General features: G+C 46.4%; 1 protein-coding gene across 1 annotated transcript in view; it reads left to right on the forward strand.

Annotated features, from left to right (window-relative positions):
* Positions 1-13,365, forward strand: part of SART1 (spliceosome associated factor 1, recruiter of U4/U6.U5 tri-snRNP) — a 598,340-nt gene that overhangs the window by 347,620 nt on the left and 237,355 nt on the right. The window contains exon 8 of the mRNA XM_086938291.1: positions 175-320. Within this exon, the coding sequence (XP_086794417.1) occupies positions 175-320 (146 nt within the window). The remainder of the gene's footprint in view (positions 1-174; positions 321-13,365) is intronic.

Genomic DNA, 13,365 nt, shown 5'->3' on the forward strand with positions numbered 1-13,365 from the left:
TTTACATTTTAGGAAATGCATCCCCTTATTGCTTTTCTTACAATCTTGGACCTGCCAGCTAGCTTATGATGTTTCCTTCTTCTGTAGGGGGTTATACACTCATCAGAATTATATTTAGGTAAGATACTGTAAAGAGACGCATTTTAACATCCAGCTTTGCCCTTTTTTTGCTAGGTGTTCTGGAGGAAGATGACAGTGACGTCCTTGTGAATGTGAACATTGTGGATCGAGAGAAGGCAAAGAAGAACACAGAGCTGAAGAAGAAGCGACCAGACTACAAACCTTACGAAGAGGAAGAAAGTGTGGACGATATGGCAATGGTAAAATGTTATTGCTATTTCCAGATTACTCAAAAATACTCAGCCTGTTAATTTTTTGTTTAACTTCGCTTTATACTATTTAAAGTGATGGTTCAAGAAAGGAGACTCTCTGCCCCACCCGTGAGCAGATTTCATGTTTCTGGTCTTGAAGCAGTCAATGTTCACTAGGTGGTATCCTGAGTGGGTACTGCATACCACTGGTCTCCTAGGCCTATGCATTTCTTCTAAATAAAAAAAAAAGAACTTCCTCCTTCTGGCTACTTTTATCTTTACCACATGTTGGGGTTCAGTTCCCATGTCCTGTAAAAACGAACAAAAAAAATTAATAGAACTAAAACTCGACAGGGAGAGTGTCACCTGGCCTGCTCACTTATGTTGGTGAAGGGGTGAGTCCCCCAATTATTTATAATTGAAAAAAGAAAAATTAAAAAAAGAAAATTTTGGCCCCAGGCTTAATGAGCCTCTGAGGGTTGCAAACCCTTTCTTGGCTTGGGGTTTAGCATTATTTCATACATTTTTATGAAAGGATGTTAGTTGATTTTGGTTTTATGAAGATCAGACAATAGGTGGCAAAGTTGAAAAAAGGAGTAAGGCAAGAGTCAATAAAATCATTTTGGTCTGCTAATAACTTTGGTTCCCCCATTATAGATATGGACAACATCTATGGGAGACACCATATTTAGCTTACTTTTAATGTTTTGAGTCTATCAGTAAGGTTGAAAGCACTTAAATGGGGCAGTCAGAAATGCAAAGGAGTCTAAGAAATTGGATGTTTTGTTGATGAGCATGAAAGAATAATAGTTACATAAAAGGCAAGGATTGAGGCAAAAGAAATGCACCTGCTTTCACCTGTGGCTTGTAAATAATAATGATGGTGCTTGTGATTCTAAGGAACACACCCCTGTTTCTTCCTTCAGGGGCAAAGCCCAAAAATTACAATGAATGATAAGAAATCAGCACCCATCCCAAAAATATCAGACAATGAGACTTCTTCATTGAACATTAATTGATAATCACAAATCAGTACATCTTGGTAGATTCTCAAAAACAGCATGTTATGGTAATTTCACTTTATTCTGACTAGATGTGCTCAAAGAGATACAACTCGTACACATTCAGGAATCCCTGTCTATAAGATGGTTGTATTTTTAATGCTGTTCTTGTCGTGCTTAGTCTTGAGAATCTAGGAAAGGTATGGTAACCAGCAAAAGTTCCACATCAACAGTAGGACAGCAACCTGTCCTTCCGTTGATGTGGAACTTTCAATTAATGTTCAAGCCCTGAAGAAGTCTCATTGTCTGAGACGAAACGCGTTGGCTGGCTAAGAAGGAAATCCATTTGTGTTCTTGGATTTTTCCTGTGTTGAATTACTACAATAAAGAACTTGAAAAATAAAATCATGAAAGAATAATAACAACCCTTGTCAGGGTGAACGACAAAAGTCACTTAACCTGAGATTTACGCCTGGTACTTGCCACAAAGCAGGCAGGCTAAACCTGGAGGCAATGTGTAAAGTATTGCTGCAGTACTAAAATATTAAATTGAAAACCCAACATAGGAAGAACCCCAAACCAATTTAAAAAAATAGAGAATATTTTACCCCTTAACTTCTGACCTTCCCCTACAGCGCAGGGTCCTTTGTTGTCCAATTTCAGTGGTTCATGCTTAGGCCTCCATAACCATTTGTAGGGGCATGTGAGCTAAAGATCACATGCTTTGCATAGCCTGCCATCCAGTGTTGGATCAGGATGGTTGCTCTTTGTATTTGTGCGTAGAAGTCTTTTCCAGTCATGAGTTGGGTGACTCCTCCTTTCGGTGGTAGTGCGCAGGGGCATCAGCTCCATTGTTAGATTGTTTTTTTCCGCCATCTGGTTCGGATGTGAATTGCTCCGTTCCGGTTCAGCACTGTTTCTCGGTTTCCCTAAGATGCGCGATCCGCTACCATCTAAAGTACTGTTTAGCGATCGAGTTTCCTGCTTTCCGCTTATTGTTTTGACTCCAAGATCATCGATCGGAAAACTCGTGGAGGGCCGTTGGGCCTACCCGCCCCAGGCTCGCTAGCAGTTAATGGAACGGACTCCATTCAAGCTCTGTCCTGAGTGTGGTGCCAAGTTTCCGCTCACCAACCTGCACGAAGTGTGCCACCTCTGTTTATCCCCGTAACACAACGAGAAAGACTGTGACGTGTGCCAATCGTTTCGATCAAATAAGAGGCTCCCTGACCGTCTGGCTTGACGTCACGAGATGCAACTCCAAGGCGGCTCAGTACAGGACATCTTCGGCAAAGATTCCGACCGAGAAGAAACACAAGCTCAAAGAGCCTACGAAGAAGAACACCTCTGCATGTCCGAGGCCGACTCCGACATGCAAGTTACACCGAGTTATCGTACCGTGAGTACAGAAGCCCCCTTGCCCCAACAACACAAAACCAAAAAGGCTACGTTCCTTCCTCAGCCTGTGGGCCAAGGTCGGCACCGAGAAACAGAGAGGCCTTCCGGCTTGGGCTCGAGTCAGCCCCATGACGACGCTGAACCGAAATCCTCGGCGCTGAAATCAAAGCACTTTGCGGTCCACATTCCATCTTTATCAAAGATTAAATCTAAGCTACCAAAGAGTTTGGGGCCATAACTTTTGACGCTGAAGACGGTGAGCAAAGATAAAAAGACTCCACCAAAAGAGCCTCGTCGATGTTCCACCTTCGGATCCGAAACAGAAAGAGCTGGTTATAAATCCAGACACTGGTCATATCCATGCCAAATTGCCTGAAAAAACGAAAATGGACCAACAGGAAGGGTTGCCATGTATAGCAGAACACTGATAGTTTGTTTTTGCATCACAGATACCCCTGACTATAGGCACATTGCCCGAAATGCATTGGGTGAACACGTGTAAGTTACCTAGGAAGTGAAATGGATTCTAACATGCCGTTATAAAAGGCCTGGTTGGACATTTATGCTACATTTTAAGTTTGGAATTGCATTCCCTCCATTGTATAAATGAAGATTACAGTTGAATAAAACATGAAGAAATATGGATTATGCTGCTTTACTTGAACTCACGCTGTGTTGATGCAACAGCACAATTGTTTGGCTGTGCGGTTTGTAACTGAGCGCAATGGCGCAACACTTGACTTTTGGTAATTTCATGCTATGCTTCGGGACTGAGCAGAAATCAAGCCTGCACGCCGGAAACTACGCCTTTGAGCATGGCATTAAATTATAGAACTTGAGTAAAACTGGGAGTGCACTCAATTATGTGTTTCTGATCCAACAGGAAAAGTACCACATTCCCCTGAAGAGAAAAAAATGTGGGTACTAACCCTTCACCACCATATATTCCACCTCCTTCGCCCTCTAATCCCCAATTACTCATAACACCCACTAATTCACCACCATCACCTGACCCACATGATGATGAGGATAGGCCACAGGATATTGACCCATGGGAGGATTATGACACTGACCCAAACACGGATAATGACCCCAGATTATATTCCTCCAGCTCATCACCACCTGACGACAATTTAGGGTACATTGAGCTTCTTAGCAGGGCTGCTCATTATCATGAGGTGGAACTGCATAAGAAGGCTTTAGGGGAAGACTTCTTGTTTGAGACCCTAAGTTCCTCTCAAAAAACTACCCATAAACTGCCAATGCTTAAGGGGATGCTTAAACACGCGGATGAGGTTTTCAAAGATCCTGTAAGAGCAAGAATCATCACGCCTAGGTATGAGAGGAAATATAAACCGGTACCTACTTACTGTGCTTACTTCAAGGGTCACCTGTCCTTAGACTCTCTTGTGGTTTCCTATGCTCACAAGAGAGCTAACTCACAGACCACTGGTGAGGCCCCTCCTCATGATAAGGAGTCCAAGTTAATCGATGCCTCTGGCAGCAAAAGGGTTGCCTCACAAGCCGCTAATCACTGGCGCATCACTAATGCTCTGGCTTTGTTAGACAGATTTGATAGGGCTCATTTTGATGAGTTAGAAAAACTCATGCAATTTGCTGCTTGAAGAACATAAATCTAAGGCAAATGATCTTATTCTGGGGGGCAAACTTATCAACAATCCCTCTATCAAATGCGCCCTTGATGCAGCAGACACAGCAGCGCACGCAGTGAACACCAGCGTACTGCTAAGCAGACATGCATGTTTGCCAATTTGAGGTTTCATACCTGAGGTACAGGCCACAATTCTCAACCTCTTGGTCCCGCAGTTGCTACCACGCTAGAAAAGATGAAAAAAGATAATAAGGTTGCAAACTCCATAGGGGCTTTGCAATTACCTGCCAATAGGGGTTCCTTTTGCCGCTCCTTTTACAGGGGTAGCTCCAAAAATATTTCTACAGAAAATCCCTCCTCCTCTTACAAGGGCAACAACCAATCACAACCAATCGCCCTCATCAAGAGGCTGTTTTAGAGGAAGTTTTAGAGGAAATCATGGTAAGGGAAGAGGCAGAGGCAACTCCACACGCACTTCCCCTCAAATAACAAGCAGTGACTTCCTTACGCTAACTCCCGATCATTCCACTCCTGTCTGGGACGTCTCTAACTATTTCTCCCTGTCTGGAAACACAATCACCTCAGACAAATGGGTTTTACAAATTATCCAATATGGTTACTGCCATACAGACACTCCCCCAAACATTCTTCCAAGATCATACGCAATGTCACAAGAACATCTTACCCTTCTAAAGCAAGAAGTTCTCTCTCTTTTAGAGAAAGGAGCTGTAGAACCAGTTCCATTAAAATATCAAAGGGCAGGGGTACATTCCCTGTACTTTTTAGTTCCCAAGAAGGACGACTCTCTCAGGCCTAGACTAGACCTCAGAGAACTAAATCTATACATTCAGTCGGACCACTATCACATGGTCACACCCCAGCAAGTGCTCCCGCTCCTTCAGCAAGGTGACTTTCTGTCCACTCTGGACTTAAAGGACGACTATTTCCATATCCCAATACACCCTGCTCACCGCAAGTACCTCAGGTTCGTAGTAGCAGACCAGCACTATCAGTTCAAGGTGCTACCATTCGGAGTAACTAGCGCACCCAGAGTTTTCACCCAGTGCCTGGCAGTAGTCGCAGCTCATCTACGAAGACCACACATTCACGTCTTCCCATATTTGGAGGACTGGCTCATAAAAGCCAGCTCGCAAAAAAGCTGTCAACGTCACACTCACAAAGCAGTGTAGTTGCTCCACATTCATGGATTCATTATAAATCTGTCCAAATCCCATCTGCAACCATCCAATACACAGGTGTATCTGGATTCCTCAATAGATACACAAGGTTTTGGCCTACCCCAATCCGGACAGAATTCACAACATGCAAACTTTACTCTGTCAGTTTCAGCCTCAACACTCATTGCCAGCTTGAGTGTTCATGCAATTACTAGGTATGATGGCGTCTTGTATTCTAATAGTCCCTTAAGCAAGACTCCAGATGTGTCCCCTTCAGGAGTGCTTAGCACGGCCATGCCACCAGACTCGGGGTCTGTTATCAGATCCAGTTTTGGTGGAAGGCTGCACCCATTGCTCTCTGCAGTGGTGGAATGCACAAAACCTTTCAGAAGGGCGGCCTTTCATCGACCCCGTTCCACAGATAGTGCTAAAAAGCAGACTCGTCGCTCACTGGTTGGGGAGCTCATCACCAGACGCATAAAATTCAGGGCATGTGGAGCCTGCAGCAAAAGCAGCTTCACATAAATCCTCTAGAGCTGCTAGTGATTTATTTTCTAGCTCTCAAAGCGTTTCAAGTGGTAGGAAAAGCTGTGCTGATCTGTACGGACAACATGTCAGCAATGTACTACATACAAAAACAGGGGGAGACACACACTCTCCAGCTGTCACAACTAGCACAGACCATCTGGAGCTGGGCTATACGTCACAAAATGTGTCTCCTTGCAGAACACCTTCCAGGAGTAAACAATCAGATTGCAGATCTGCTCAGTCGTCAAAGACAACAGATCCACGAATGGGAACTTCACCCTCAAGTTTTCCTCCCATTCTTCCAAATGTGGGGCTTTCCAAACATAGATCTGTTCGCCACAAACCTAAACGCCAAATGCCGGAGCTTTGCATCCAGGCATCCATTGTCCAAAGGTAACGCACTATGGATGAATTGGTCAGGGATATTTGCCTACGGTTTTCCGGCTCTCCCACTCATTCCACTAGTGGTTTAGAAGTTCAGACAGGCGTCCCTTACACTAATCCTAGTTGCTCCTACATGGGCCCAGCAACCCTGGTTCACAACCCTGTTGGAGCTCTCGGTAGTTCCTCACCAAAAACTACATCTCACTCATAATCTTCTCACTCCGCCATGGAGAGATAAGACATCCAGAACCAAGTCATCTCAATCTTACGATCTGGCACCTGAAATCTTTGAGTTTGGCTACCTTAATCTCCCGCCAGACTGCATGAACATCATCAAAGAGGCTAGACGTCCTACCACAAGAGCATGCTAAGCAGAAAAGTGGAAGCGATTTGTGATACACTGCAATGAGATCAAATTGATTTGCTGGATGCTTCAGTTCAAAACATCATTTGCTATTACATCTGCAGCGTTCCAATTTAGCGTACTCTTCCATGCGCTTACATCTTTCTGCAATAGCTGCATACCTACAGAAAAGACATCTGTCTCTCTTTAAAGTACCTGCCATTAAAGCATTTATGGAGGGGCTTAAAAGAATCATTCCTCCAAGACTTCCACCTGCTCTAGTATGGAATCTTTTTTTTTTTAAATCTTATTAAAGCTTAAAGACCAGAAAGCGGTCAACACAGTTGCACATAAGGGTTACACAGTCGCACCAGAGATTGTACGGGGTTTACATCATTACATCAGTTTCATGGCAGAGAGAAAGTAAAACAGTTTATAATTTACACATCTACCTCAATTACTGTCCGTCTAGGCTGGGGGGGGGGGGGGGGCTCACAGATATGAAACAATTACCCTATGCACACACAATAGAGAGTACAATCAGTAGTCATATCATTGAATAAGTAGAAAGTCACAAAAGGTAAGGTGGCAGAGAGACGACAGAATCTTATGCGGACTGAAATCTTCAGTTCTTTATTTCCATGTGTTAGACGGACCGGGAGGGTCGGCCGAGGATAGAGGGAGAGGTCTCCGGGGAGAGCAGTCTCCAGTGATCGTACAGACAAGTAACTTCCCCCCCACAGACGTACACCACACAGGATAAGGTTCAACGATACTTTATAAGCAATTCTTTAAGTACGGTACAATGGTACAAGGAGGTCTGGACTCAGGGGTCCCCTCGGTTCTGGTCTCTGGGTTGGGAAAAGGGTAGCGGGACAGTCTTGTTACCAATCTGGTAGATGAAATAGCTCACAATCCTCGAGCTCGGCGTTCAGATGATCGGGCCGCGGCGGAGCCAGCAGGTCCCGATGAAGGTGGTGATTACAAACGGTCCGCGGCCACGCCAGCAGGTCCCGACGATGATGAAGGTTTCAGAAGGTTGCGGCAGCGCCAGCAGGCAGGACGATAGTTCGCAGGGCAGGGCTACGGCAACGCCAGTAGTCCGTCAAGGATGAGTTCTTCACTGCGTCTCTCGACTCCAGGATACAACTGCCTTCCTGCTCTGGAGCTGCCCCAGTTATAGGTCTGGCGCCCTTTGATGTCCGGACCCTCGCACTTGGAGGTCGGGAGGTCCGGGATGAGGGAGTCCAGACACCCAGCAGGGGGGTGGAGCCAGCGCCTGGGGGAGCTGGGGGCGATCGGCACTTGGCGGGGGAGAGCCATCGACACCTCTCTCTCCCATTGACCTGCCAAGTAGTCCGCTCACCTCCTGGGTGGATGGTGGTGCCGGGATGTCGGGGCCTGGCCAGGCCCAGGGTTAGGGTCGATCGGAGGCCACGCGGCCTCGTGGTGCTGTGTCCAAGATGGCGCCCAGGCCGGGCGAGAGGGCCGGTAGGGGATCGGGCCCATGAGGTGGAGATGTTCAGGGGCAGGGGTCCCATAGGAGACGGGAAACGGGTAGTGGTTGCGTGTAACACCTGAGGAGCCGGGCTCGGGCCTGGTCGTGCGGGGAGGGAGCAAGCCCTTCATGTGGCCTGTCCAACACCATGACAGAAAAACAGCAAAAACTCCCAGGTCAGTGTTCCTGGTATCCGATACCAGGAACACTGTGACCCGGGAGTTTTGAACTTCGTCGCGCACTTCGTGTCAACCATTATACCGCGTCTTCTACACGAAAATTGGGGATTCTCCTATATAAAGAAAAAAGACGGACCGACATGACTCACAATATTTGATAGTGGGTTCACGTTTCCATATTTGGCATCCCTATCGTCACTACCTATAAGCTCCGATTAGTCCTGTCCGATTCTACTGTCGACAGTGACCTTCCTCATAATTTTGCTACCACTCATATTCGTCAAGGACCCCACCGGGTCCGAAGTATCACCGGCAGAGCGACCTCCTTTGCATATACAGTAGCGTTCGAGCCCTGAAGATTTGCGTAAGCGATGAAACACGTTTCTGCTGGCTGCTGTTTTTCTGTCATGGAAATAAAGAACTGAAGATTTCAGTCCGCATAAGATTCTGTCGTCTCTCTGCCACAACTGAAGATTTCAGTCCGCATAAGATTCTGTCGTCTCTCTGCCACCTTACCTTTTGTGACTTTCTACTTATCCAATGATATGACTACTGATTGTACTCTCTATTGTGTGTGCATAGGCTAATTGTTTCAGTTAGTTTGGGTCTCACCGGCTTGCTGGTCTGACCACAGAGTGGTTTCAAAGGTTTTCCTTTCACCTAGTTGCACCACCAATCTATTGTTGCTAGTTTACATACTCATGCGCTTTTGATTTCTAGCTGTGCGCCCGTTTTTTACTGACATGGACTCACAGATATGGCCTCCGTAATCATTCCATTTAGACCAAACCTCCCCCCATTTTTGCGGGCACCCCTGTGCCGTATACAGTTTTTTTTCTTGTAGCATGCATCAATCCATGTCTCTTTTCCACTCAGTGAGTTTTGGAGGCGGAACTGCCCCCCTGTGTCTTGCAATGTTATGCTTCGCCACTGCCTGTCCAAGCATTACCCAGAGCCTCCCCTTCGCTGGTAGGTCTTTTGGCTCCCAAATGTTCAATAGGCATCTTTTCGCCTCAAGGCGCAACTCTACCCCCCACACGTCCTGCATACAGCATATCACTCTTTTACAAAAGACCTGCAGTATTGGGCATACCCACACCATGTGAAAAAAGGAGCCGACCATCCCGCACCCCTTCCTACAACAATCTTCCTCACTCCTACCCATCGTTTTCAGCCTGGTGCAGGAAATATATATACTCAGTGTAATATTTTGAGTTGGATGACCCTTAACCTGGAAGATATAGCCACCTCCTTAGGGGCGGCCAGCGCACTCCTCCATTCCTCCTCATCGATCTCCAGCCCATCCGCCTCCCACTTCCCTTTTAGGCCCAGGAGTAAGTCGGGGAGGTTATTGATCAATTGTTTATATGTGAGGGAGATTGCGTGTTCCTGCATGTGACCGTCTAACAGCCTATCCTCCTGGGGGGAGGCTTGCGGGGGAGTCGTACCATGTGGAATGTTTTGTTGGAGGGAGTGTCTGACCTGCAAGTATCTGAAATACTCAGTTTGTGCGAGGTCAAACGTGTCCTGTAAAGATGTGAAGGATTTGACCCCGCCAGAGCCCCAGAGATCTTTGACCTGTGAGATACCGATCAGGTCCCAGTTTTGGAACCCCTTGGTGCGACCCAGGTGGCCCAGTCGCTCAGAGGCCCAGAGTGGGGTGGCCATAGTGAGGCTATTAAGCCAGCCCATTTTGCGTTGGACAATGTGCCAGAGCTGTACGAGTGACGAGTCAGCCCAGTGAGTTCGTATCTGGCGGGCCTGGAATAAAGTGCAGCTTCAAATTTGCCACCTGGGAGGAGCCACCTATCCATTCCATACCCAGGATCATTGCCGTCACAGTAAGTGCCCTGATAAATAGCCGAGAGGTCTAGTGTGGAATCCTAACATTGTACTTACAAGACTGATGGGTCCACCCTTTGAGCCATTGCAGAGATGTGAACTGCAATCTCTCACTTGGAAGGTACCTTTCCTCATAGCTATCACATCACTGAGGATAGTAGGTGAGCTTCATGCACTAACCATAAAAGAACCATTTTTACAAGTCCACCAAAACAAAGTGGTTCTTCGGACCAATCCTAAATTCCTACCAAAGGTCATTTTTGCCTTTCATATCAACCAATCTGTTGAGTTGCCCGTGTTCTTCCCTCAACTATATTCTGTGGCAGAACGTGCTCTGCTCACTTTAGATATGAAAAGAGCACTACTTGACTTTGTAAAACGAACAAAACCTTTCCGCAAGACAAAACAACTTTTTGTCGCTTTTGCACCACTACATAAAGGCAATCCTATATCAAAATCGGGTATTGCACAGTGGATCGTCAAGTGCATTCAGACATGTTATGTGAAAGCAAAACGAACACTAACAGTTCCCCCTAGAGCGCACTCCACAAGCAAACTAGGGGCTTCTATGGCATTCTTAGGGAATATACCCATAGATGACATCTGCAAGCTACTGTGGGCAAATAATTTTACGTACTCTATTTCAGACAACTGCAACAGCTGCAGGCTATCCAATGCTTTGGGAGATAACTCCTGTATAGTCTATGTAAAGCATGTGCTCTACAGCTCACATACCTCGAACGGAAAATGCTACTTACCCAGTATGCATCTGTTCGCATGTAGAGGTGTAGATTCACATGCACCCACCTGCCTCCCCGGGTACCTATACCTGTTGCAGTAATATCTTACTTAGATACATATATACATGGACATCTCTTACTACTCTTACTAACTCCATTATCACCCTCTGTGGCAGACCATCTAACAATGGATCAGTTGCTCATGCACACTATCACCAAAAGGAGGAGTCCCCTACCTTGTGACTGGAAAAGACTTCTTCAAATAAAAACAAAGTGCAAACATCTAGACCCAACACTAGATGACAGGCTATGCAAAGCATGTGAATCTACAGCTCTACATGCCAAGAACAGATGCATACTGGGTAAGTAGCATTTTCCTTCCCACATAAGGTATCCGCACCAGATTTTGGACCTTTTTTACCCTTTCTTTTCAGCATCCTGGAAGGTACTCTGGGTTTGTGGGTTCCCCTGGAGAGGAGCAAGAATATAGGCAAAATATAGTTAAATTTTTGATTATTTTGTGAAAAATAGAAAAAAGTGCCCCCGCAAAAAAAAACAATACTCTCTTAAAATAGGCATCTATGACAGGTTTGCAGGGCTAAAGACTCCATCTTCCTTGCTTTCATAAACATGCTGCGCTGAATCAAAAAAGAATTTATTTTTTAACAACAGTTTTGGCATTTCTCAAAGATTTTTCCTATTTTTTTGGTGCTTTCAACCAACATCCAGTTTGTGGTGGAAACCGGTGTGACACCCATGAGTAATCCAGGAAAGCTATAGATTTCTATAAAGATGACAAAACTGAACCAGCAAGAGGTCATATGTGTAGATTCCTCAAGGTTTTCCAAAATAAACTAGCTTCTGATAGATATATCTGCCAGTGGATTCCTCACCTTGTAAATATCTACCTTGCATCAGCAACATTCGGAAATTCTTTTTGTAGCTTTGCAAGGACGTGGACGACGTGATAGAGGCACAGCATTGCGCGCGACTCCGCTGACGTCACAGACACCATAATAGGCCCACGCCGGCGTGATGACATCAGTTCCCTTTTTTACGCGTCGTCAACGCTAACAGTTTCGGGGAATCTCTGTAGCTGTTTGGTAACTTTGTTACTGTTTTCTCGATTTTCCTGCTTCTTTGGGTCTCCAGCGATGTCACCTAAGAAGACCGGGTTCAAGCCTTTTGGAGAGTGCAGCAAGATGATGTCTATCACGGACCCGCACGAGGATTGTATCTGGTGCCTGAGTTTGGACCATGATGTTGACGGGTGCTCCTCGTGTGGAAAAATAAACCCAAAGGCACTTTCTGAGAGGGACACCAAGCTTCTGATGGCGAAGTTGAGAGGTAGTAAAGAATAGAAGACTTCGAGATCGCGTTCGAGAAGGGCAAGGTCGCGGTCAAGATCCCGTACGGCGTCGCCTTCGAAGGCTTCATCTGATCATGCTTCGAAGTCGAAGAAAAAACATAAGAAACAAAGGCATGGGTCTCGACATCACTTCAGTAAGGATTTGGACTCGAGACCGAAGTCGCCTAAGAAGCAGCATGGGAAGGATTTTGTGTCTCCATCGCCGGAAGTCTTGGATCCAGGAGGTGAGGCTTCGCCTTTGGAATCGCGAGCTCATTCACAGACTCCGGTTCCGAATCCACCTCCGAAGCCGTCCCTGGCTCGAGAGGATGAAGAGATCCCTTTGGTTGAGGGTTCAGTACCTGTGGAAGAAGAAGCGAATCCGGAGCCTATAAAGGGTCAGTCTGAGGGTTCTCGCCCTCCTTTCCAGGCCCCAGGTCAAGACCCTTCGGCATTTTTAAATGCTATGTATGGTGTTTTTTCCAGAGCATGGTACCCCTCTGGTGCACATTCAGGTCCTATAGGTCCTCTGGCTTTTAATTTGGGAGTTCCCCACTCCTATGCTCCAGCTCCCTTTATGCCTTTCATGCCGGCTCCGACGCGCCTTGGCAGTACTCGGCTCCGCCGAGATCGTCGACGCCAATACCGACGTCGCTGCTCCGAGTCGACCTCGTGAACAGCGCCCTGAGCCTTCGGAGTCGATCCCGGCTCCGTCGGAGTTGTTCACGGATCCGACGGCGCGGCTGTTGAAGGAGAGCTCTAGGAGGGATGTGTAGCGCCTCTTGGAAGAACAAAGGTATAGGGAGGCTGAGGCAGAGATGGAGGACGGTGAGCTTCAAGATGATTGTTTTGAAGATCTAGCGGAGGCTAGTGGCCTGGAGCTTTCTCCTGAATGGGAGCTGCCATCTGTATCTGATGCCCCTTCAAAGGATGTTAAGCCATACCACATGGTCATGAGGAAGGCTGCAGAACATTTGAATTTAACCTTGCCTACGGTCGAGTT

The sequence above is a fragment of the Lissotriton vulgaris genome, chromosome 9 (genome assembly GCF_964263255.1).
Source record: "Lissotriton vulgaris chromosome 9, aLisVul1.2, whole genome shotgun sequence".
Classification (NCBI taxonomy): domain Eukaryota; kingdom Metazoa; phylum Chordata; class Amphibia; order Caudata; family Salamandridae; genus Lissotriton; species Lissotriton vulgaris.